General features: G+C 42.9%; 2 protein-coding genes across 3 annotated transcripts in view; one reads left to right on the top strand and one right to left on the bottom strand.

Annotated features, from left to right (window-relative positions):
- JAKMIP1 (janus kinase and microtubule interacting protein 1) overlaps positions 1-26,836 on the top strand; it is a 327,688-nt gene that overhangs the window by 296,846 nt on the left and 4,006 nt on the right. The window lies entirely within an intron of this gene.
- Positions 559-26,836, bottom strand: TULP3 (TUB like protein 3). Of its 2 annotated transcripts, XM_082238565.1 has the most exons (11): positions 26,699-26,836; positions 24,085-24,136; positions 23,549-23,711; positions 15,071-15,247; positions 13,542-13,672; positions 12,963-13,160; positions 9,363-9,475; positions 8,191-8,305; positions 6,114-6,212; positions 5,193-5,364; positions 559-3,518 (listed from the first exon to the last, which is right to left on the bottom strand). In XM_082238565.1, exons 1-11 carry the CDS (start codon positions 26,740-26,742, stop codon positions 3,385-3,387), a joined length of 1,398 nt encoding a protein of 465 aa, XP_082094691.1. In that variant the 5' UTR covers positions 26,743-26,836; the 3' UTR covers positions 559-3,384. The 2 variants fall into 2 exon arrangements, with proteins under 2 accessions (XP_082094691.1, XP_082094692.1); XM_082238566.1 differs by lacking the exons at positions 23,549-23,711; positions 24,085-24,136; positions 26,699-26,836 and adding an exon at positions 22,021-22,042.

Raw genomic sequence — 26,836 nt, 5'->3', positions numbered from 1 at the left:
TCTGTCTCCTGAAGTACACCACAAGCTCCTTTGTCTTTCTTGTATTTATGAGCAAGTTGTTAGCTCTGCACCACTCTGTCATTAGCTTTGCAAATGTCTTAGCGTTTTCATCGCTGCACCACAAGCAGGGTTCCTATATGGAGTCAGGAGGTCCCTGAGGTATCCTGGACTGATAGTATGCAAGAGGGTCTTTTAAATCAGTTATTAGAACACTGCCCACTAATGGGGCTACACGGCCTAAAGCAGCCTCTTGTAAGTCAGGCAGTTGACCTATAAAATGATGGTGTTGAGGGTCATTGGGAGCATAAAAAGCTGGATATAATAGTGGGCATCTTTACAGGAGACATCTTGCACTAGAGAGGAATTCCAAACCTGGGAGCTGCTAGAGAAGTCTGTGTAGTGACTGGGCTCCCATTCAATGTTGCTAGCAACTGTTTAGGAAGGCCGAGGCGGCTTCGAAAACAAGATCACGGGGGCAAGTGTCATAGGTGCATGCAGTGGTAATCAGAGTACAAAACTCAGTGCAAAACATTCAAAAGAAACATACTGGTAGCAGTATCACATTTTTAAATATATAAATTATTTTATTGTAATACAAAAAATATAAATATAATCGATACCATACAGTTTTGGATTAGGCATAGTGGAGGCTTCTACAAAACAAATACAGTTCCAAAGCATTAAGAGATCCCTTATTTCTTGATAGTCTGCACTGATTTTGCAGAGAAGCATTTACAGTATATGTAGGCAGAGGAGGACTGAAAGTGCAGCATAACACTACATTTGCAACAGCAACCAAGGTGTAAATTCCTACCCTTTGCATTCTTTCGCTTGTTCAAACAGAAATGTAATAAAAATCCACAGCTGGGTTAAAATCCGAGTCAGCCAATTCCAGCGTACAAGATTTCCAAGCAAGGAAGTACACAGAATTTTTGTTTAAAATTAGGATTGTAGCCTAATTCCATAGGCAAACTACAGCATGAAATCACAACAGGGTTAAGTCAGAGAAGTCTGACTGCTAGAAACAGGAGCCAAGTTTGGCCACATGAAGCCAGCCCCATTTTATGTGGTGGTAGGGACAGTCTCTTACTTTAAAGTGCTCCAAATTAAACAGCAGAAACTACATACCTGTATCACTTTTATACTAGTTAATTGTCATGCATTATAGGAAGAATTTTGTTATTTAGTGATTGTATAATTCTTCCTATTTCACCCACAGAACTAATTCATGAGGAGACGAAGTGACTGTTTAAGCCAGTTTAAGTCTGTAGTGTTTGTATTCCAAAGATTCAGATGGCTAAAGGCAAGTAGCAAGATCATGTGCATCTAGACAAAAAATATTTCTGGCACCAGAAGAACATTATTGAGCTGTGGTATGGACAAAGGTGAAAACCTTAAAAAAGTGATGTTCTTTAACAGCTGACACAGTTGGGGAAACAACCAAGGGACCTGTCTTCTAAAGTCAAACATCTGAGGAAACGTAACAATCTAGACTCACCAGCACAGAATGCAGCCAATGCCATCTTGAAGGGTCTTGGGCTTCCAAGGACAAACAAGATGCATAAAGATGGAAAAGAGGAGCATGGCCCTGGATCTCTTGGGAAATGGCTCTCTCATCCCTTCCTTGAGTTCTACACAAGTGCACAATGCTATTAGTGGCAACATTTCCTTGAAGGCAATTGCAACTCACCAGCTTTTTCTAAAAGTGATGAGTAATCGTTCACTTACAGCAAAGTGCAGAGTTTACAATTGATAATGATGGTTTTTATTCCACCTATAAGAAAACATTTCAGCAAACCTGCATTGCTTTGAAAGAAGACAACACGGTATTTACTAATACAGGGATTTTAATGGCACACAAACCAGACACAACTGCATTTTAATGAAAAGGTCTCCCTCCGGAGGTTGTGGACTCTCCTCCTTCCTTGAGGTTTTCAAGCAGAGGTTGGATGGCCATCTGTCATGGATGCTTTAGCTGAGATTCCTACATTGCAGGGGGTTGGACTAGATGACTCCTGGCATCCCTTCCAACTCTACGATTCTATGAAAGTCCAGAATTGGTGACCAGAAAGGGAAGGAGCAGCTTCAGACAGCAGGAGTTATTCAGCTGTCATTGTTCTTTGGAATACAGGGCATAACACCTGAAGGCAATTTACAGAAAAAATTCTACAAGATACACAATGAACTGCATTGCAGAGGGTTTGACTAGATGACCCTCAGGGCCCCTTCCAACTCTACAGTTCTATGAACTGTAGTTAAGAAGGTGCTCAGCCCAAGGATCCCCTGAGAGCCAAGATGCAATCAAGGTCCCTTGGATCAAGAAGCACTAATGCCTTACCTGTTCCAATAATCTGTAGGCAACCATGGAATATAAAGATTTGGCTTAATCTAGCAGAGATAGCAGCTTTCCTTCTGCCTTAGAATATACATGCACTTAATCAGTTTTTAATGATCATATTCACGCAACTATGTCCAAAAAGCAAAAAACATCTTACCCAACTGAACATTTAGAATGTACAGTTACATATAAAACAAGGAAGATTGCCTTTAACACAAAAAATGCTTTCCTTGCCTACCAACAGGAGTGCTGTGTTTTTTAAATAATTTCTCAAAAACAAACAGATCAATTAATAATGAAAAAAAGAAAGAAGGCTTATCACTGAATGAAACAAGAAAATTAGAAATCCTTATATGGCTCTTGAAACTAGCATGGCATGTCAATCAGTCAATTACTGGTATCAGCATGACATGTCAAGGATGTCATCTCTTCACTTTTCATGAAAAATTACCTTGTGGAAAGACACCGACAAGGTGAAATTTGCCTTATTCAAGCTGATCAATAAACTTCACCTTATTGGAGAACATACCTCTACAACAAGTACTCTTCAGCAGATGCAAAGCGGCAGAGCGACACATGGAAACTAACCAACTTTACTGGAAAACAGGACTGTCAAATAGCAAGAGCAGCAAGACATCCAAGACATCTCTTGTTACAGGAGCACAGATGTATCAGTGGCATTTGCATCAAGGACACGAGTAATTTCATGAGGAAAACAGGCAGCAAAGTTTCATTAATGTGATTCTAACAACAGGAATTCCTAGACACTGGTGCTCAGCTGCTCAGGGGGGAGCAGGGCTCTTTTCTAAAAAGCCTCCCTCTCAGGATTACGTTTTCCTTATTCTTCTCCAAGAATGAACACATCTTAGAAAGACAGCATTCTATGTAGTCAGCCATCAGGGCTCCATTTTCCTTCTAGGTAAGCACAGGGGACATTTTAGCTGTTAGTTTCTGCCCCACACACCCCAGGATTATCAAGTACAATTTTCTTCTCAGATGTTAGCACAGGAAGAAAAACAAGAAGCGGTCTTCTTGTACTACATCTGTCATTCACATGCCAGTTTGCTATCAAAACTGGAGAGTCCAACGGCAAATGCCTGAAGGGCGCACAGGGGGTAGTTAAAGTCCAAGGTGAATACATCTTCTGCCACACGGCCAAATTGCATTACAATGTAGTCAACTAGAGAAAGGGAGAAAGGGAAAGAAATCATAATCTAGCTGCATCATATGAATGGAATCATCACATTTATCCGTAGCAATTCCCTACCTGCTAATTGCCCAGCCTGCACATATCAAACCCTGAGGCAGATATTGTTTCTCACAATTGGTTAGGGCCCACGCTTCCTTATTTTCAAGACACCATTCCTATATTTTTTAAGCCCAAAAGGAACCTTTTTGTCTCATAGCAGAATGACTGTCCTTCTCTTCCTGGCCATTATATCAAAGCTGACAAAACATCAGGCATCCTGAGGGCTAGACAACGGAGCAGGGCAGGGCAGGCAGATGGTACACAAATGACTGGTATTGCATGCTTCAATTTGGTGTCCATCACCTCATGATGACCTCATGGAGCTGGCCATTATCTATGAGAGATCTGGAGAAGACAGGGTGAATCTCCCCCAGTGTACCTCTGCAGAAAGCCAGTGCTGCCCAGATTAGTTAGCCTAATATTGGGCTGGTGGAGTCAGTTGCTAGGCCTCAAGGCCAGAATGGGTGGGCCCTCAGTCAGAAAAGAGGCAGAAAGTAGCCTCACTGTTTTCTTTGCAGACTTGGCAGGGCCAGTGTAAATAGGTGGACTGTATTCCTAGTCTTATTGCCTGGAAGGCAGAAAGACTAGGATATTCCCAGCCTAATTTCTGATAACCCCAACATGGATCATTGGTACTCCCTTCTTTAGTGAATAAAACTCCTCAATTGAAATCCTAAAATATAAAACCTCAAACTAAACCCACTCTACCCTTTCTAAATGGACAGCAACACACTATACCATGGCATTTGAATACTTAAAAGCACTGAATGTATGTGACTGTTTTACATGTTTTTTTAAATAAATAAACGTTCTTTATTTTTAATTGTATTGTTTCCCTACCTTTGTATTTGCCACCCTCAGCTCCTTTGTGAGGCTAAATTTAATAAAATACAGGTTGATATAAAAATATATTTTAAAGATTTCTATTGAAAACAACTACAGTGGTACCTCTGGTTATGAACACTTTTGGTTATGAACGCTTCAGGCTAACTCACAAGTAGCTGCTCCTGGTTGCGAACTTTGCCCCAGGATGAAAACGGAAATAGTGTGCTGGAGGTGCACGGGCAGCGGGAGGCCCCATTAGCGAAACTGTGCCTCAGGATAAGAACACTTTCAGGTTAAGAACGGACCTCCGGAACGAATTAAGTTAACAACCAGAGGTACCACTGTAAAATTGGGGCCATTAATATTCCAGCATCTCCCCATTCTGTTCAAATGTATTCAAACAGCAACAGATGATGGTAACAATGGCTTGCAGCCAATTAAAAGTGAAAGACTTTGATGAAAGGAGTGTTTAAGTTGGGTAAGCAACATCTGTTTTGGCATGTAAGACTTCTGGAAGAAAAACATTGCCACAAGAGAAAGGGCTTAGAGGGACGGGAGTGGCGCAGGTGCAGAGATCTACCTATTCAGCATGGCAGTGGTGCTAGCAAAAGGATTTTGGAAAGCAACATGTGACTTCTTGGATTTGTCTTCTCTCCATCAAACCCAGCAATCGTTAGTGAAAGATTCTGGATGCATTCCCAGCCCTGAACCTTCTAACGTTCTGGACTGAGAGTCTAGCCCTCTAACTTCTGCTGTAGCTATTAATGTCTTAAGACTTACGGTCATTTTCATGGACGATCTGGAAGTTCTTCACGGAGGCCTGGGTGACTCTCCCATGGAAGTTCAAGACATATGACTGGGTGTCATCATTCCATACTGGAGCTTTGTTGTGCAATTCAATTAGGTTCTCCATGTTTTTATTTTGCCATTTTGACAGCAAACTCTCATGCTCCTGTGCAACAGAATAAGCAAGAAAACAAGACCTCAGGTTTCCTTTCCCATCCCCTTTCCATCAGGCTTGGTCTGCAAAACTGCTGATAGCTCTTCAACTTCACAGTCCTGACTTCATTTTTATTTATTTTTTATTCCTATTCACCATCGCAGGCACACATGCAAATGAAAATGGCAACATTTTCATTCTATTTCTCATTCAAATATAGAACAAACTCAATTTTCAATAAATTTAAATAGCTTTTCAAAACAAGTCTCTAAGCTCTCCTAGAAAAAAGTTACAAAGCAAAATGTGTAGCTGTCTTCTAGGAGACTTCTTATTCCTTCCCGTTCCCAAGGCTGTTATCCTTCCACTCCAACTGAGCTTATGTTTAGAAAATAGGAAGATCACTCTTTCTTGCATCATGTAAACAGAACATATAACTTGCGAACATGCTCTTATATACTATGGCTACTCTCCCTCTTTCAGCTGATGTGCTCTTCCGCAGATGGGCAACAACACTCAAGATTCAACAGAGCCTATGACAACCTAGCTGAATATTATGGATTCAAGAATAAGCTACACACACGTCTCTACTACACTGTCAGAACTCTTAAGGGGAATAGTAGAATTCTTTTAAGTGAAAAGTGTCCTAAAGTGCATAATATTCAGTTATTCAAAGGCATGCCTGTTGACTGCTCCTATCATCACTAAAATCTGAAACTCCATTTTCTCACTGTAGTGTGAATATGACCCAATTAGAAACTTGCATTTCGTGGCCTGATTGGAATCCGTTCATGATTGAGATTCATTCCTGGAATAATGACTGACATTTTCCTGGGTCCCTTGAATCCGAGCACGTTGGTTTCCTGTTGAAAAAAGGAGGTAGAAATTTTAGGAGGAGAAGCCTGACCTTAAATATACAAATTTTATTGGATTAGAATGCTGTCTGACAAATACACTGGCCATGCTTGCTTGGAAAAGGCAAACCAGTTCCCAACATTCCACTTCACTCTAGCATTGCCCAGAAAGAAACAAAGAAGAATGGAGTGATGGAGATGAAGGGGTAGGCTCAGTCCTCACTCCTAACAGTGTCCCCGAGTGCACACCGTTATTTTTACCCACATGAGTGAAAATAGCTTGCCTATTTCTATTTCTGAACCAAGATTTAATGGGTTCACAAAAATGCAGGGAACATACAGCCGTGGAATTTTGTGTTGCCTTGGGGTCAGAAAACCAGCTGTTCTAGTTAAAAGCCAAGGATCCTGCCACCATTTTGGCAGGCAAAAGTACTATTTTAACCTTACCCCTTTCCCACTGAAGTATCCAAGCCTAGCAGTGAATCTCAACACAGCAACTAGTCCAAAGGTTTGCTCCAGTTCCTTATACTCCACAGCAAGTAGCTACTGTGTCTCACTCCCATTACTCACCTCTGCCTTCTGTGTGATCTTATGTACCTTGTTTTAGTACCTGGACCTGAGAATGGGCTAATTTCCTTCATGAGCTCTCATCACCCCATGGATGAGTTAACTGCAAGTGCATGGTCAACTTTGTAGCAAAGCTTTTTTAAAAAAATCTTGAGCAGGTCAATTTTGAGGTCTGGGATTTGTGAAGGTAGAAGTTCATATAATTTTCATTAGTGACGATTGAAAAATAGTCCATTTATTCAGAACAGTTGTTAACAATGTAGATTTGGCAAGTTTGGCCCTCTTCCTCTGAAGTTTTATATGCTGGCGTCAAAGCCTATTGGTGAGTATTAGCTTGGTTTTTTAAATGTATAGTTGCTTTTATTACAGAAGTGCCGACCCTGTTAATGTTTAATTTTATTATTTTTTAACAGATTTGTCATATTATTTTTTCTGATTAGGCCACTGGTGACCTTTGTGTTGAAATAGGCTTAGCACATGTTGAAATATACTGCATAAATCCTACCAGAGATGTATTATTGCAGTAATTGTAACTATGAAAATTACTTTATTATAATAAATAATTATGCATCTTTTTCTTAACTAATTTTGTAACAGGAGTGAGCCAGCGGTAAACCCCACTGAGCAAGTTGGAGTTAACTCTTATTAGCAAAAACACAATCTGCACATGAGTGTCAGGCCTCATGAGGACAGCAACTCATCTCTGGCAGGCCTTGCCCCCATGAGGCAGCTGCTGAGACTGAAGGTCCTCCCCACAGCTGCCTAAATTCTCTCCTCTTCAGGGTTTTCCCCAAGCAATCTTGAGATTGTGCCTGTGTGAAGCTAACTTCTCCTCTGCCCTCCCTCTTCATGCCTCTCCTAGTTCTGGGAGATCCAGGAGGGAAGGGGAGCTTGTTGCAGAAGGAGGGAGAGACACTCATGTCTCTTCAGCAGCCAGACTCATCTCTGCCTCTTGGCCTCCCTTCTCTTCTGCTTCAGCTTCTGTCCAGTTCTGGACTTCTCTCTGCCACAGACTCCCCCTGCCCACAAAGCCCTGTTACCTCTTCAGCTTCCAACACCTCCACCCAGTTCTCCCTATGACCACTCACTGTCATCCCACCACCATTCCCCAGCTGGTTCCTCCCATTATTCCTCTACATCCAACCAGTCTGTGATAGTTATGCCATATAGCCATCTTGCATGTAGAAAGGCAGATAAAATTGTTGCAACAAAGATTTATGAACAAAGCAATAAATGTTTCCTAGATTATCTGTGGGTGAAATACATTTTAGAATGCTTCAATTTTCAAACCAGTCAGGATTAAAGCCTAGACTAAGTCAAGGCTGCACCTTGCAGCTTCTCTTTTGTCCTTCCAATACAGGTTAGCATGAACAAAGACAATTCTTCTCCCTCACTCTGCCCCCAGTAGTAAGTTACTTACGTAACAGATTGCAGCCAGCTCATGCCGGGTGTGAGCTTTTTCCACCAGTCCCTGTGCTTTGACTGGACTAACCCCATGATCGTAAACAGTAAATTTAGTCCCCATTAGATTAGATCTAGGATTAGAGAATACAAGTGAGTTGGAAAATTTCCTTTCTCCTTAAAATACATCTGACATTTTATCATCCTCTTTCCCCAAAGCTTGCCTTAGTTTGCCCAGGAAATGAAAAAAACTATGCAAATCCACCACCACATTTTTCTGGATTCTGAGCGCTTTGGTCTTCGGTGCCCTTCTTCAGCTATATCATAGAATTGTAGAGTTGGAAAGGACTCCAAAGGTGATCTAGTCCAACCTGCTGCAATGCATGAATCTTAACCAAAGTCATCCAACCTCTGCTTAAAAACCTCCAAGGAAGGAGAGTCCACAACCTCCCGAGTTGGGCCAGTTCACTGTTTAACAGCTCTTACCATCATAAAGTTATTCCTAGTTTTTAGTCAGAATCTCCTTTCTTGCAACTTGAAGCCATTGGTTTGGGTCCTAGCCTCCAGACCAGTGGTGTCTGGCCCCCATGGGAACCAGCCACTGGGAGATCTTTTGGCCCTCTGGATGTTGCTGTTGGACTACAACTCCCATCATCCTTGACTACAACATCTGCAGAGTCACATCAACCTGGACTCCCAACGTTCAAGGGTGATGGGATTTATAGCACGGCAATGACTGAAGGGTTGCACATTACCCACCCCTGACATACATGAACATACGTAATTGATCCATCTAGTCCAGTATTGCCTAAGCACCAGGTTATGATTCTCACCATACAAGGAATTATGCCACAAAAAGCCATAACAGAGAAAGTCACACAACACAGGAAAAGCACAAAAGTACCCAGCCTACATTGGGATCAGCTGAGGTTTTTTGTTGTGGAAGCAAGATACAAAACATGTCATAGCAAGCCCCCCCCCCCACCTCACTGAACATCGGGGAAGGGGCCAGAGCTCTCAGTGACAAAGCTTTTCGTATGGAAGATTCTAGGTTCAATCCCAGGCATCTCAAGTTCAAACAGATCTTAAGTAGCAAGGATGAAAAAGGCCTGACCTTGGAGAGCTGCTACTAGTTAGACAGTATGGGGTGAGATGAACACAGTATAAGTCACATCACTTTGAGAGTCTCACCTGAGTTTTCCAATAAAGCTTTCTCCTTCCCTGGACAGATCTGTTGGATCAATTGAAATGAGGTAATTCGATGTTTTGCTCTTTTTCCTTTTTCTCCCCGCAAGAAGGAATATCTAGACATATAAACATTTTAAAGAAGGTAAGGTGTGAAGGGAGAGAGAATATTTCAAGAGAGCATAGTAATTATGCATTTTTAAGCAATTTCTCTAGAGCACCACTTCTCACATGGTGGGCCATGCCCTAGTTTGAGATGGGCTTGGCAGTCCCCAGCCTCTGTCTACCTACCCACTCCTTCCTTCAGGAAGGCTGGGCATGTCCCCTCATACAAGCTGGCTTTCTCCTCTGTCCTCTTGCCACTGCAGCTGAACTAAATGAAGAGGAGGAGGAGGCAGCTAAAGAGGGAGAAGTTGAAATGAGTGGAAGGGGGAAAGGAGACAATGGAGGCGAAGGACAGCAAGTGGCCAGATTAGACTCATTAAGCATCCTTACCAATCACACAGCTCCCGCCAGCCTCAGCTGCTGCTTGCTTCTGTTAGCCCAGCCCTGAGGTCATTATGGAGGAGGACAAGCCACGGTCCCTTGTCATCTCCTCTTCACTATTGCCTGCTGCTCCTGCAGAATTTGTCATTACTGAAAATTTGTGCTACGGGGGAACGGAAGTAGATGTTCGCATCTGCTGAATCACATGACTGGTGCTACTGGTGATGGAAATGTTAGTAATACTGATGTTGGGGAACATGCTGTTTCTAGTGGTTCCTTAAGCCAGCTGCTGTTGAAAAACCTTCAGGAGGACTGTTCCAGCAGCGGCTGAGGGAAATGGTGAAGAGGACAATGAAGAGAAGATAGTGAGGGATCATGGATTGTCCTGCTCCATGCTGGATGTCAGGCAGGTTGCAGCTACCCTGTTGATGAAAATCCTCCTTGTTTTTTGGCTCAAGGAACTACACAAGCAAAGGCAGCTAGCTAGGATTTGGACTAGGATTTGGATCAACAAGGGAAGTGACTCAGTCACGGAGTCCAGGAACTGGTGGAGGCCTCGGCCTGTCTACCTGGAGGGGGGGGGTGATAGCAGCTGCTGGTAACCTAGCCTGGAGTGCTCTGACAGCAAGGAAGGGCTTCCACATAAAACAGTAGCTTGGGTTGTCTTCTTCCTCTCTTCACTTGGCTGGTTGTAGTGTCACTGTCGATGCAAAGGAGTCAGCAGCTTAAGTCCTTTGGGTTTTGTTTCTAAAAAACACCACCCACCCACTTCCTGAAGTTGTCAGGACAATATACTATTCACTGGACTTTTTATAAAAAAAACCTGAAACTACCTAAAGAACAAAGCCACACAATGGACAGGATCACACTTCAAAACGACCTTGACAGATTAGAGAACTGGGCCCAAACAAACAAGATGAACTTTAACAGGGAGAAATGTAAAGTATTGCACTTGGGCAAAAAAAATGAGAGGCACAAATACAAGATGGGTGGCACCTGGCTTGAGAGCAGTACATGTGAAAAGGATCTAGGAGTCTTGGTTGACCACAAACTTGACATGAGCCAACAGTGTGACGCGGCAGCTAAAAAAGGCAATGCAATTCTGGGCTGCATCAATAGGAGTATAGCATCTAGATCAAGGGAAGTAATAGTGCCACTGTATTCTGCTCTGGTCAGACCTCACCTGGAGTACTGTGTCCAGTTCTGGGCACCACAGTTCAAGAAGGACACTGACAAACTGGAACGTGTCCAGAGGAGGGCAACCAAAATGGTCAAAGGCCTGGAAACGATGCCTTATGAGGAACGGCTAAGGGAGCTGGGCATGTTTAGCCTGGAGAAGAGGAGGTTAAGGGGTGATATGATAGTCATGTTCAAATATATAAAAGGATGTCATATGGAGGAGGGAGAAAGGTTGTTTTCTGCTGCTCCAGAGAAGCGGACACAGAGCAATGGATCCAAACTACAAGAAAGAAGATTCCACCAAAACATTAGGAAGAACTTCCTGACAGTAAGAGCTGTTCGACAGTGGAATTTGCTGCCAAGGAGTGTGGTGGAGTCTCCTTCTTTGGAGGTCTTTAAGCAGAGGTTTGGCAACCATATGTCAGGAGTGCTCTGATGGTGTTTCCTGCTGGCAGGCGGTTGGACTCGATGGCCCTTGTGGTCTCTTCCAACTCTATGATTCTATGATTGGAGAACTGTGAATTTCCAGTGTTGTGTTAAAACAAACTGATGCAAGGGGTCTACCATTAGATAGGGTGAGGCAGCTAATCTGGGGTGTCATAGAAGGCAGCATGTGGTTGGTTTAATTCATTTTTCTTGTACTTTTACTGCCAAGGAGAGGGAAACAGGTTCTGTAAAGAACACAGAATCTGGGGATCATAAAACCCACACCACCATTTTGTGATTGGCTCTGTCCCCACCAGCTGTCTTTTTGTAACAGCCCTCTCCAGGGGACCCTGGAGGTACAAAGACTGAGAGCCCCTGGTTTAATGAGAACCAAACTAACTTAATAAGTTATGAGACGTGTGCAATGTATGCCAGCAGCAAAACTTTGAAAACTTGTTACTGCTGCTAACTAGAAATTTATTTATTATTTTTTATTGTTACGATAGGTCTGTGTTAGCATTGTTGGTTGCTATTTGTTAACAGGGAATTTGTTATTTGTTTCTTGAAGGATATACAGTGGTACCTCAGGTTAAGAACTTAATTTGTTCTGGAAGTCCGTTCTTAACCTGAAACTGTTCTTAACCTGAGGTACCACTTTAGCTAATGGGGCCTCCCGCTGCCACTGCCGAGCGATTTCTGTTCTCATCCTGAAGCAAAGTTCTTAACCCAAGGTACTATTTCTGGGTTAGCGGAGTCTGAAGCGTATGTAACCTGAGGTACCACTGTACTCAACCTCTCTATTATTTTTATGAGTGCTAATTTGATGGTTCCCATACAAGGAAACGTCCAGTGAAAATCATGCTAACAGACAAGCTTGCTACTGAGATTCTGAGAAGTGCTGACAAGTATGTTCAGTTGATGAATTTATTTCAACTAGGAAATAAGCTCTCTGGACCTTGATTTCTTTCAGTATGTATCATGTGTATGTGCACTTCAATACAAAGGTGTGTGCTTTTTTGTAATGTTTTATCACTTTTGTTGATCATTTAGATAGCATTTATAAATAGTATTTGGATAGTTGCCCTAGGACTGCAGAACCAGATGGAGGCACACACTGCCACTAGACAAGGCACTGCGAGCCACTGGGAAGCTGTGCCCTCAGTCTTGCAGGGAGATCATGAGGGCATGGAGACCAGCTTGGCCCTATCAGCTGGCTACTGAAGGAGCATTTGCTCCCATGTTTGCTGCCCACTTCCCTCTCACTCCCTTTGCCCCGTTTAAAAATTGTGTCTATTAAATTGTGAGCCTTCATGCAGGGACTCTCTTAACTTTCTAATGCATAAGTGTTGAGAACAATTTAGGTCCTTTGTAAGCAATACAGAAAACAAAAAAGTAAAAATAAATATACCGTACACTCTGTATGGCTTTAATTCTTGCAGGGGGGAGGTTGAACTTTTTTGGTTTTACAGTACATCCAATACATTCACTACAACATTATTTGGTTAAACACAGTACCTTTCTGTTGTCATCCCGCTCTAGGTGCATGTAGTAAGTAGGAAAGAGGCCTCGATCCATTCCCTTCTTATCTCTAGTAATTCGACATTTCACGGTAATACCACGAGGAGCTGGGCGTAGTACAAACTCCTCCAGGTTTCCCACTTCTCCCAGCTCTGCATCTGTCTGAGAAAGTGCCACGCAGGAAGCACCCATTTCCTGTAAGATAAAACAAGGTCAGGTCAGAGTGCTCCCACAACACACAAATTTAAGGAGAATAAAGGTATATTGTCTAGTACTGGGACCGTCAACAAGGCACCTTCCAGAATTTATAATGGTTCAACATGGGAACAGGAGCAGAGGAGGAAAGTGCAAGACTTGCAAATAATAACAACTTCAGGAGTAAACATAAGAGCAATAATGATAATGGCATTCAAGATAAAGTAAAGTCTCCAGTTAAGTCCCATTCTAAAACATGAGGGTAAGGAGTCTTCTGGGAAGACTTCACAGGTTGAATCTGGCAATGTTGGTGCTGATGCAGACTCTAGCAGTCACAAGCTTTCTTTTTTACATTTTTCACTGGGAGAATAGACTGCATACCGTAGCAGACTTCTGGCTGTTTGCAGAAGCAGGCCTCTGAGATTCTAAACAGGGCGAAGGAGATCCTGACTGTTCCTTGGTTTCTTCTTCCTCAGTGTCTTCCTCATCAAAATTCATACTGCCAGAGATACCTATCAAAATGCCAGAACAAAATGTTAATGTAAAAGGAACCATGTAGCAGATATATCTCCCACTATTGTCCCTAAATTTAAATTGCAATAGGTTCATCATATATGAAATAGCAACATGACTAATCCATCCCAAACTTCCCTAATTAATTTGTAACACCTTCCAACTTATTTTTCCAGAAGGCTATGAGTCAGTAACAATTTAACTCCATAATTCTCTAATCATCTATATGCAGTATTTTTATTTGCTACACAGTCCACTTCCTCCATAAAATATGAGAATGATCTTAGGGGTTTTAGCAGACCACAAGTGAAACATGAGTCAACAGCATAACATGGCAACTAAAAAGATGAATGCAATTTCAGAATGTATCAACAGGTCACAAGACAGAATCTTTCTTCTGCTTTGGTCAGTCCTGGCCTCAGAATAGCACATCCAGTTCTGAGAGGCCTGGAGACCAAGTTGTGTGGGGGTGGGGAGGAGTCAAGTATGTTTAGTCTGGAAAAGAGACAATTAAGAGGCAATGTGATGGTCATCTTCAAATACTTGAAAGGCTGTCACATACAATAGATGGAACAATTTTGCTGTTCCAGAATGTTCAAATTACAAATAAGAGGTTTTTACATATGCCTCAGAAAGAACTTACTGTTGGTAAAACCCCTTTTTCTATATTGGCATTTTAAAAAATCGACAGTAAAAAATATTACATTATGAGGCAAACAAACCCACTTACTACCAATCTTTTCCATAATGAGAAAGTAAAATAAGTGGGAGAAAGTGGAGAAGTGTGCTGGGGAGCGTTTTAGAATAAATTTTCAGAATTTGAATACAAAATGGCAACTATTCTGCTGGAGCCATAAACTGAAAATAAATACAGTAGTCACACATTCATCTTCTCCCTGCCCAACATTCTAACACACTTTCATTGTCAATGAATTGTTTAACCCTTCTATTTCCATCATGGTTCATGCAATTTTTAAAGAAAGTTTTGGTAATTTTGGAAGTTAGGGTATGGAAGGAACCTAAGCATGCAGCAGATATAGGCATCATCAGCAGAAGAGCAGCCTGAAGGAGATGCTGTGGGGAGAGAAGCAACCCGTCATTGCATAACTGTTCCTTACACTGTAAGTACCTACTGCATTTTGTGTGTAATTAAAAAAAACCTTTTGCCTTGCTCCTTAAAACATCTTAGATGTGCATGGATTTGTGTATCTGCTTGATACAATATAATTATTTATTTGTTATTTATTAAATTTGTATACCACTCTTCACCCAAAGATCACAGGGTGCTTCACAACATAAATAATAAACTCTCACCTCTCTGGGGAAAAAAGTCATTTGTGCTAAGCCATACCTTGGGCTTAGTGTTCATGAACCAGCTCTTTAGATCAATTTCTTACCTCGTTTCTGCAGAATGTCTTGCAGATTCACATTGGAAGCTTTATCTATTGTACTTTCCTCAATCTTTTTTGGCTCACTGTCATCTTCTGTTGAGGATGATCCAAGTGAAATTATCTGGAGTTTAGGCCCCAACTCCTGAATCCCTGGTTTCAGGAAGATAGCTGGACCATCAAAGCCTACAAACCAGGGTGAAATGCATTGTTGAAGCATGTGGTGTACAGTTATTTTCTAATTACACAAGTAGTCAAGATGCCATTATGGAAACATACTGGAGTATTCTAGAAAAATTGTGGTTTGCCAAGTGGTCATTTGTTTAGTTCTGCAGCTAAACTCAGAATTTTTCCAGAGGAAGACAAGAGTTTAGTTGGGCAGCCCACGCCTACAGGGCATACTCAAAAGGATGTGGCTCCTATCTTGCCAACCATTTCTGAAGGACAGCAGCAAGAGGAAGCAGCAGTAGAGCAAGAGCAGGATGACAGGACCTGCAGCGGGCAAGGAAGGTGGGTTGGGCAACTGCACACACTATCACTTTAAAGAACCACAGTGATGTGTAAGCAGCCTTTTGTGTATGTGTGGCCTCTGCACAACCCTACATATGACAGGCTGAGTAACCAGGGAAGTGAGAAAGGTGCTCCAAAAGGCCACAGAGAAGAAGAAGAAGAAGAAGAGTTTGGATTTGATATCCCGCCTTTCACTCCCTTTAAGGAGTCTCAAAGCGCCTAACAATCTCTTTTTCCTTCCTCCCCCACAACAAACACTCTGTGAGGTGAGTGGGGCTGAGAGACTTCACAGAAGTGTGACTGGCCCAAGGTCACCCAGCAGCTGCATGTGGAGGAGCAGAGACGCAAACCTGGTTCCCCAGATTATGAGTCTATCGCTCTTAACCACTACACCACCCTGGCTCCCAAGCTCATTGCAACCTGTCTGAAACAGGTCTCCACCTATGCTTAAACATCAACCCTGTAGTGCTGAGGCCTGCAATCAGACAGTGATGCAAGCAAGAGTTCTGCCCAGAGAATTCCCTGAGAAAAAGCTGTGGAAAACATGACTTCCCTTGAGCATGTGCGCACAACCAAAGGACCTAGGAGTTGAGTCAGTTCAGAATAGAGCTCATGGTTGATGAAATCTAGCAGGGAAGGATCTGGAGGGAGACTGGAAACCAATTCCTAGGACCTTCATAGCTGAGAAATAGCCATGATTTTTCTTACAGCTTGCAGTCCTGCCCACATAGAAGGAAAGGGTTTGCCAGATATCCAAGGACATCTCCAACAGCAGTTCAACTGTAGCACACAAAGTTCACTCGTCCTTCTTACAGGGGTGATGGCAATAAGGAAAGCTACCTTATAAGTTGGCAAAAGGGGTTGAGCCATTAAGAGAGCAAGGCTTCCCAACAGGCTTCAAATTTTCAGGGGATCATAAAGAAACGGGGTGGATGTGTAGAAGTTTAAAAAAATGCTTCAGAAAACATCTCATCGACAAGCAGCGCCTGTTCCTGGAGGTTGCCAAACATTGTGTATCCCAAGGGTGAAGCATGACGCAGACCACCCGGGGGGCAGGTACCCACTTGTGAGAACAAGCAACTGCGCAATAACATCTGCCACAGAATTGATGCTAGCGAGATGCACCACCATCAGAACTATGCATCCGAGCATGCACCCATTTCACAAATGCAGTGTGAGGGCTGCAAGGTCCTCAACCTTGTACTATGTTCTATATAGATGAAGACAAAGGGTACCCATATTGTTGGTGACCACCTGAACAGCCTGACCATGAAAGAGAACTCAAAATGCTTGAAAGTCTTCAATGACATTGAGCAGATGAACTTAATGTGAGTCAACATTGTGATGCAGCAACAAAAAGGGCTAATTCAATTGTAAAAAGTTAAAGGTAAAGGGACCCCTGACCATTTGGTCCAGGTGTGGCAAACTCTGGGGTTGCGGCGCTCGTCTCACTTTATTGGCCGTGGGACCCGGCGTACAGCTTCCGGGTCATGTGGCCAGCATGACTAAGCCACTTCTGGCGAACCAGAGCAGCACATGGAAACGCCGTTTACCTTCCCGCCGGAGCAGTACCTATTTATCTACTTGCACTTTGACATGCTTTCGAACTGCTAGGTTGGCAGGAGCAGGGACCGAGCAACGGGAGCTCACCCAGTTGCAGGGATTCGAACCGCCAACCTTCTGATCGGCAAGTCCTAGGCTCTGTGGTTTAACCCACAGCGCCACCCACGTCCCTAATTCAATTGTTGTTGTTGTTGTTTAGTCGTTTAGTCGTGTCCGACTCTTCGTGACCCCATGGACCAGAGCACGCCAGGCACTTCTGTCCTCCACTGCCTCCCGCAGTTTGATCAAACTCATGCTAGTAGCTTCAAGAACACCATCCAACCATCTCATTCTCTGTCGTCCCCTTCTCCTTGTGCCCTCCATCTTTCCCAACATCAGGGTCTTTTCCAGGGAGTCCTCTCTTCTCATGAGGTGGCCAAAGTATTGGAGCCTCAGCTTCACGATCTGTCCTTCCAGTGAGCACTCAGGGCTGATTTCCTTCAGAATGGAGAGGTTTGATCTTCTTGCAGTCCATGGGACTCTCAAGAGTCTCCTCCAGCACCATAATTCAAAAGCATCAATTCTTCGGCGATCAGCCTTCTTTATGGTCCAGCTCTCACTTCCATACATCACTACTGGGAAAACCATGGCTTTTACTATACGGACCTTTGTTGGCAAGGTGATGTCTCTGCTTTTTAAGATGTTGTCTAGGTTTGCCATCGCCTTTCTCCCAAGGAGCAGGCGTCTTTTAATTTCGTAACTGCTGTCACCATCTGCAGTGATCATGGAGCCCAAGAAAGTAAAATCTCTCACTGCCTCCATTTCTTCCCCATCTATTTGCCAGGAGGTGATGGGCCCAGTGGCCATGATCTTCGTTTTTTTGATGTTGAGCTTCAGACCATATTTTGTGCTCTCCTCTTTCACCCTCATTAAAAGGTTCTTTAATTCCTCTTCACTTTCTGCCATCAAGGTTGTGTCATCTGCATATCTGAGGTTGTTGATATTTCTTCCGGCAATCTTAATTCCGGCTTGGGATTCATCCAGCCCAGCCTTTCGCATGATGAATTCTGCATATAAGTAAAATAAGCAGGGAGACAATATACAGCCTTGCCGTACTCCTTTCCCAATTTGGAACCAATCAGTTGTTCCATATCCAGTTCTAACTGTAGCTTCTTGTCCCACATAGAGATTTCGCAGGAGACAGATGAGGTGATCAGGCACTCCCATTTCTTTAAGAACTTGCCATAGTTTGCTGTGGTCAACACAGTCAAAGGCTTTTGCATAGTCAATGAAGCAGAAGTAGATGTCTTTCTGGAACTCTCTGGCTTTCTCCATAATCCAGCGCATGTTTGCAATTTGGTCTCTGGTTCCTCTGCCTCTTCTAAATCCAGCTTGCACTTCTGGGAGTTCTCGGTCCACATACTGCTTGAGCCTTCCTTGTAGAATTTTAAGCATAACCTTGCTAGCATGTGAAATGAGTGAAATTGTGCGGTAGTTGGAGCATTCTTTGGCACTGCCTTTCTTTGGGATTGGAATGTAGACTGATCTTCTCCAATCCTCTGGCCACTGCTGAGTTTTCCAAACTTGCTGGCATATTGAGTGTAGCACCTTAACAGCATCATCTTTTAAAATTTTAAACAGTTCAGCTGGAATACCATCACTTCCACTGGCCTTGTTATTTGCAGTGCTTTCTAAGGCCCATTTGACTTCACTCTCCAGGATGTCTGGCTCAAGGTCAGCAACCACACTACCTGGGGTGTACGAGACATCCATATCTTTCTGGTATAATTCCTCTGTGTATTCTTGCCACATCTTCTTGATGTCTTCTGCTTCAGTTAGATCTTTACCACTTTTGTCCTTTATTATGGTAATCTTTGTACGAAATGTTCCTTTCATATTTCCGATTTTCTTGAACAGATCTCTGGTTCTTCCCATTCTGTTGCTTTCCTCTATTTCTTTGCATTGCTCGTTTAAGAAGGCCTTCTTGTCTCTCCTTGCTGTTCTTTGGAAATCTGCATTCAATTTCCTGTATCTTTCACTATCTCCCTCGCATTTTGCTTGCCTTCTCTCCTCCGCTATTTGTAAGGCCTCGTTGGACAGCCACTTTGCTTTCTTGCATTTCTTTTTCATTGGGATGGTTTTAGTTGCTGCCTCCTGTATAATGTTGCGAGCCTCCATCCATAGTTCTTCAGGCACTCTGTCCAGCAAATCTAAATCCTTAAACCTGTTCCTCACTTCCACTGTGTATTCATAAGGGATTTGGTTTAGATTGTATCTTACCTGTCCAGTGGTTTTTCCTACTTTCTTCAGTTTAAGCTTGAATTTTGCTATAAGGAGCTGATGATCTGAGCCACAGTCAGCTCCAGGTCTTGTTTTTGCTGACTGTATAGAGCTTCTCCATCTTTGGCTGCAGAGAATATAATCAATCTGATTTCGATGTTGCCCATCTGGGGATGTCCATGTGTAGAGTCGTCTCTTGTGTTGTTGAAAAAGCGTGTTTGTGATGACCAGCTTGTTCTCTTGACAGAACTCTATTAGCCTTTGCCCTGCTTCGTTTTGATCTCCAAGGCCAAACTTGCCAGTTGTTCCTTTTATCTCTTGATTCCCTACTTTAGCATTCCAATCCCCTATAATGAGCAGAACATCCTTCTTTGGTGTCACTTCGATAAGGTTTTGTAAGTCTTCATAGAACTGGTCAATTTCAGTTTCTTCAGCACCAGTAGTTGGTGCATAAACTTGGATTACTGTGATGTTAAAAGGTCTGCCTTGGATTCGTATCGAGATCATTCTATCATTTTTGAGACTGCATCCCAGTACAGCTTTCGCCACTCTTTTGTTGACTATGAGGGCCACTCCATTTCTCTTACGGGTTTCTTGCCCACAGTAGTAGATATGGTAGTCATCCGAACTGAATTCGCCCATTCCCGTCCATTTTAGCTCACTGATGCCCAGGATGTCAATATTTATTCTTGCCATCTCATTTCTGACCACATCCAACTTACCCAGGTTCATGGTTCTTACATTCCAGGTTCCTATGCAATATTTTTCTTTACAGCATTGGACTTTCCTTTCGCTTCCATGCATATCCACAACTGAGCGTCCTTTCGGCTTTGGCCCAGCCGCTTCATCAGCTCTGGATCTACTTGTACTTGTCCTCCGCTCTTCCCCAGTAGCATGTTGGACACCTTCCGACCTGAGGGGCTCATCTTCCAGTGTCATAACTTTTATATGCCTGTTGTCTTTGTCCATGGAGTTTTCTTGGCAGGGATACTGGAGTGGCTTGCCGATTCCTACTCCAGGTGGATCACGTTTGGTCAAAACTCTCCACTATGACCTGTTCATCTTGTGTGCCCTGCTCGGCGTAGTTCATAGCTTCTCTGAGTTCTTCAAGCCCCTTCGCCACGGCAAGGCAGTGATCCATGAAGGGGAATTCAATTGTAGGTTGCATCAAAAGAAGTATAGTGTCGTGATGAAGGGCAGCAATAGTCTAGTCCTATTCCGCCTTGGTCAGACCACACCTAGAGAACTGTGTCTAGTTCTGGGCACCAGCATCCAAGAAGGATATTGACAAGCTGGAACATGTGCAGAGGCGGGCAAACAAGATGATCAAGGGTCTGGAAACCAAGCCTTATGAGGAACAGTTGAAGGATCTGGGTATATTTAGTCTGGAACAGAGGAGACTGAGAGGAGATATGTTAGCCATCTTCAAATATCTCAAGGCCTGTCATATGAAAGAGAGATAAAGCTTGCTCCGGAGGGTAGGACCCAAAGCAATGGGTTCATGTTACAAGAAGGGAGATTCTGACTAAACATTAGGAAGAACTTTCTGACAGTAAGAACTGTTCAATAGACTATCTTGGAAGGTAGTGGACTCTACTGGAAGTTTTTTTAAATATAAATTTTATTCAATTTTCCATTTTTTCCAATATTACATCATAACAATTATTATTCACAATTTCAAAATTCCCCCATTCTCCCTGGACTTCCCTCAACTTCCTTCTCTGGTTTATTTCACAGTAATTTCACAGTTGTTAGCCGCCCTGAGCCCGGCTTCAGCTGGGGAGGGCGGGATATAAATAAAATTATTATTATTATTATTATTATTATTATTATTATTATTATTATTATTATTTCACTACAAGTTTTTAAATAGAGCTTGGATCGTCATCTGCCAGGGATTCTTTAGCTGTGATTCCTGCATTGTGGAGGATTGGAGTAGATGACTCTTGCAGGTCCCTTCCAACTCTACAATTCTGTGATTCTAAGTTTGTTGTCTCAAACAGGTTTCAGAAGTGCTGTTCTATTCATGGTTGTTGTTTTTTTAAAATGTAAATTTATTTTAAGAGGATATCATCTATTCTGTAATCTTTACATTGAGCTCTTTGTCTCTCTTCAAAAATCATGCACATTGATAAAACCATCAAATCTGAAATATACGTGGACAGGCAGTTGCAATGAAAATCTAACACAGTCACATTTTACTTCAAAAGTGGAAACTTCCAGTAACTGTGGGGGGTGGTATAAAAAAAGTTGAAAGGGAAAATCAAGTGGGTCAAATCTCTCTGGGAAACTTGGAGGTTATTCAAAAGCACACAATAGTTCCTCAGTTAGATTTACTATATAGTATCACCCCATAATATTGTTCTCTGAGCTTGCACTCAAGAGTACTGCAGTTTTATATTACTGTTTTTACACTGCACGGTTTTGCTCTAAGATTCTTGTGTACTGAATGCTTTTTATTGATGGTCTATTGACTGTACTAAATATACATCACTCTTTGTTTCCCCTAGTCCAGATGGCCACTTGGCTCTACCACCATGGTGACAAAAGAAGAATACAATTACAAATGTTTTAAGTCCCTTCAACTTCACTGAACCCTGCCCACCAGCAACATAAATATTTCTTACTTGCCATGCTTTTCAGAGGTTACTGCATCCTGTCATACCTTCCCTGTTGGAGCACTGAAATCTCCATAAGGAAACCATGTTGTTAGAATGCATAATCGCCTAAAGTTACAGCAACTGATCTTGCCCAGATAGTCCTCTAACAAACAGAACTCAAGCTATCCAAAGTACACAACCACCAACATTTGTGAACCAATGACTTCTCAAGCAATGACTGGATAAGAGCGATCCATATGCTGTGTTATAGAAATATAAACTATATTTAATAGCCTCGGCCCAATATACCTGAAGGAGTGTCTCCACCCCCATCATTCAGCCTGGACACTGAGGTCCAGCTCCGAGGGTCTTCTGTCAATACTGCAAGAAGTGAGGTTACAGAGAACCAGGCAGAGGGCCTTCTTGGTAGTGGCACCCGCCCTGTGGAACACCCTCCCATCAGATGTCAAGAAGATAAATAACTATACAACTTTTAGAAGACATCTGAAGGCAGCCCTGTTTAGGGAAGTTTTTAATGTTTTAAGTTTTATTCTGTTTAATATTCTGTTGGGACCCGCCCTGAGTGGCTGGGGAAACCCAGCCAGATGGGTGGGGTATAAATACATTATTATTATTATTATTATTCCCCTCCCTAAATATCACCTTGCCCTACAGTGTAGATAACTTGCCTATATATGTCTCTTACCTGACTACACTCATAACCATGTGTCCAGTGTGATGTCCATGATGCACACTGGTACGATCTACTATATGTTCCTCTAACCCCTTCTGTTGTCTTGTCTGTCAACAGAGAAGCATTATCTATAGCATATAAGTAGTAAGGGGAAGAAGAATCATTCATCAACTGTTATCACATTTGTATACTTTGATTACAAAAATTATTGATTCTACATTCAATTATTCTATGGAAAACATGGACACAACAGCAAATAATGGCTGGTGTTTGTATAACTTAATTTCAGCCATACTGTTTGAAGTAAAAAAAAAAATTTGACACAGAACACTAATGATGATGCACCATTTTGAATGCTTTTTAAACAGAATACAGTGGTACCTTGGTTTAAGAACAGCTTAGTTTATGAACAACTTGGATTAAGAACACTGCAAACTGTTTTGGTTTGTGAACTTTGCCTTGGAATAAGAACATGCTTCGCTTACTGATGAGTGTGTTCCATTTGTAAATTGAGTCCCCCGCTGCTATGGGAAAGCACGCCTTGGTTTAAGAACGGATTTCCGGAACTGATTAAGTTCGTAAACCAAGGTACCACTGTATACAATTGGAATTCCTCACATAACACCTGCTGTAAACTCCAGGGAGAGTTGCATTTTGTATAACAGCTTAGTTTGTTTCAACATGTCTGTTTCAACCGTGACAAATAGTTAGCTATACATTTTGCTACAGTATGGACGAGCACATCTGTAAATACAATACTTAATATTTTAGAGTGCCAACTTCTCATGAATTTGAGAGTGCTTATTTCAGGGGATTACTGAAAGTAAAAGAACGTTTAATAATTACAAAGACTTCACTCACCATGGAGGTGAACATCACTGCAAACAGGCACATGGGGTCCTACTAAGGGGCTCTGCTCCTCAGACCCTTTGAGCTTCACCTTATGCAACTTTGCTTCTGGATTTGGCTGCACCATCAAGGGTTCAAGACGCTTCTTCCTCTGTTTCTTTTCCAGAAGAGCTCTCTGTCAAGGAATACGCTCATTTATTAGCCTCAGCAATAGATCTTAGGAATTCCTGCAATGTTATATGTAATGCCCAATGCAGTACTTTAAAGTACTTTCGACTAATCATGCAAGTTTAAACAAACAAATTTCATCTGGGGCTATAAATTATTTAATTTACAAACAGCCATATAATAAAGTCTTTTGACTAATGATGCAAGTTTAAACAAACATTTTACTCTACCTTACCCAGCTCAAATTATCTGAATTTACAAAAATAAAGAACATGGTGTAACTAGATGAGCTTGTTGCAAGATCCAAATTCATGAGATAATCAATTACTCATTTTCACTACTACAATACCTGTCAGGCACTGCCTTGTGGTTTTGATTACCTGGTTCTCCAGTTTCAGCTGACGAAGTTTCAAAGCTTCATCCTCAAAGCCACTGAGAAAGATGAGAAATGAAGTATTAGCATTTCTGTTCATGCAGTAATGTGGTTGTAACAAATAGTTCAGGAAAGAGAGTCAAAATCTGTCAACATATGCAGCATATATATAAGATTTTTGACTGATTAATTATGTTTCTAAGTCCACCCTTCATCAGGGTTTGAGCACCAGCAGCAAAAATAAAATACAGTAATTAGTGTACAAACCTCAACAGTATTAGATCAAATTTCATCTTAGCCACGACCTTACTTAAGCCACTTTCCTTCTGCTCCCCAACCCCACATTCAATATGGAGATGACATTAACCTACCCTGTAAGATTGCAAAGCACGTGTTTAAAAATATTAAGAATTATTCTTATTCTTTTGATGTTTCTCCAGAAACAAGCACAAACATACTAATGCAAATGTAGGATGAACAACCCAAGTTTTTGTTCTAGTATCTAAGACCTAATGTTTTCACCATTATGCACAACTTTTGAAATTCTGATTTTCATTGAAGCTTTTATATAACACATAGAACAGAACAAACAATACAAACAGGATACAGCAATACCATACTTGCATGGCAAATAAATATACTACAACCAAATAATACTATCTCAGGCGAGTTGCTTAAATTCTAGAACAGAGTGATTTGATGCAACCAATAGAGGTTGCATCAAATTACCACCTGTGTTTACATAAGAAAGCATCCAAATTATATCAAATTTGCTGCTTTCAGCAAACCCCTAAGCACTCAATTTCTGTCAACATAGAGCAGTGCCCCCAAACCCTAAGTCACAGAGCTGCCCCAGGAAAATACAGTGGTCAATGGTTTCAAAAGCCACAGGAAAGCATGCAGAATGGTCACACTCCTCCATCCCATTACCAACAAAAGTTTCAGTGCTATGACCACAGCTGAAGACAGACTGAAACTTCTCTAATCACTTTCCCAAAAGCATGCCTGCAGCCTTGTCAGCACTTGTCCCAAGAAAATGATATTTGCAACTTGGTGACAGTTGTTCAGCACTTCTGGGTCTAGGGAGGGCTGCTTGAGAAGGCACATCCCTGCCTCCTTCAAGGCACCTCCCCCACTCGTCAACAATGATACATTAATCACTTCCTGGATCCATCCAGTCATTCCCTCTCAGCTAGATCCAAAGGGAGTGAGCAAGCAACCAACCAGCCAAACTCCTTCAAGCAGCTTATGCACATCCTGAGGCCATAACAACTGAAACAGATCCATTACAGCTGCACTAGAAATTGCTCTGGACGTCTATTAGAACAAGCCTAACTGTGGCATCTAAATTCTGTCTGATCTGTGGGGTTTGAAATGCCTGGCAAAACTGTCACAGCATGCCTTTGAGAGTGCAAAAGCCCATTCACTACAGAAAACAGCATTGCTATCACCACATGTATGCGAGAAAATGAGCCAAAAAGAGGTGCACTGTTAGGCCAATGGTTAAAGCTGCTCCCAGGCAGCAACAACCAAAAAGAATCTAGCCTGATCCCACATTTATATTTCTATCCTGAATTCTGGTGTTTGATCCCATCCAGGCACAGCAGAATGTTGGAAACTGGGATTATACAAAGAGAAAATTAGGTTACCCATGAGGCAAAGTGAGGCCTCTGGCAGCAAGACCTTCAGGGCAGCAGATCACAATGTAGATCTTTATTCCTTCGTGTTCCCAATGTGAATTTGTAGGGGAGCACCATTTTGTGTTTCACCTCAAATGCCAAAATGTATTGGGCCAGCCCTGGTTAGGGCTGCAAGCAAGGGCTTGTCTACACATGGGTGTAGCCAGGAGGGTGCAGGGGGGCAGTTACCCCCCCCTAAATCAAGCAAATAAATAAAAATAGTTAACTGACCAAATGTGTCACAGATAACCCGGTTCTGCCCCCCCAATAATGCCTGCCCCCTAAAATTAATCCTGGCTACCCCCATGTGTCCACCCCTCGGCTTAAGGGGGGCTGTGAACCCTGCTTGCGCCTCCCCTACCTCCCCCTCGTCCTCGCCCCTTCTCCTTCTCTTGCCGCACACTTCCCACTCCTTAAATCTGGAAATTCCCCGTGCAATTGATGCAGCTCCCCTGTTCGGATTTTCAAAGCACGGGGGATCTCCGTGGTTCGCTGAAAGAGGGGGAATCGGAGGCTGCGCGGAGGGGGAACGGCTGGGCCGCTTTCCGCGCCGGGGCCGGACGCTTTTAACTTCCCGAGCGACCAGTTGCGCGCTGAGTTAGTGGCGCACGTTTTCATTTTCGAGGCTTACTTACTTTCGCCCTTAAGAGAGGCTGAAAAATAAAATAACGCCTCGGGATGTTTACGTACCCTCCCCAAATCCTTATGGGGAACAACCACCCCATCCATTCAGAGACTTCCCCTTAAATCTAACAAATAGGTGCAACAGCCAAAAAAAGCGGACGGGGCGCAGTCAGGGCGGGCGGCGCTGAAGCAGCCGGGGGGTCAAGTCCGACCCAGGGGGACCGGGGGGGGAGCGAGGCCGACGCCTGAGCCGGCCGCCTCCCCTCCGGGATACGTGGCGAGGAGGGCGGAGGGTGGCAGCAAGGGCGGCCGCCTTACCTGGCCCCAGCGCTGGGGCAAATCAGCCCGCTGCCGCTCGCCATCCTGTCATCACCATGGGAACCCCAAGAGGTGAGGCCGCCGCCGCCGCCGCTGCTCCCCAGCAACCGCCCTCCTTCCTTAGCAACCGAGCGCGGC

Source organism: Podarcis vaucheri (genome assembly GCF_965113315.1).
Source record: "Podarcis vaucheri genome assembly, chromosome: 9".
NCBI lineage: Eukaryota > Metazoa > Chordata > Lepidosauria > Squamata > Lacertidae > Podarcis > Podarcis vaucheri.
The sequence above is the reverse complement of the archived record's forward strand: the minus strand, read 5'-3'. Positions and strand labels throughout refer to the sequence as shown.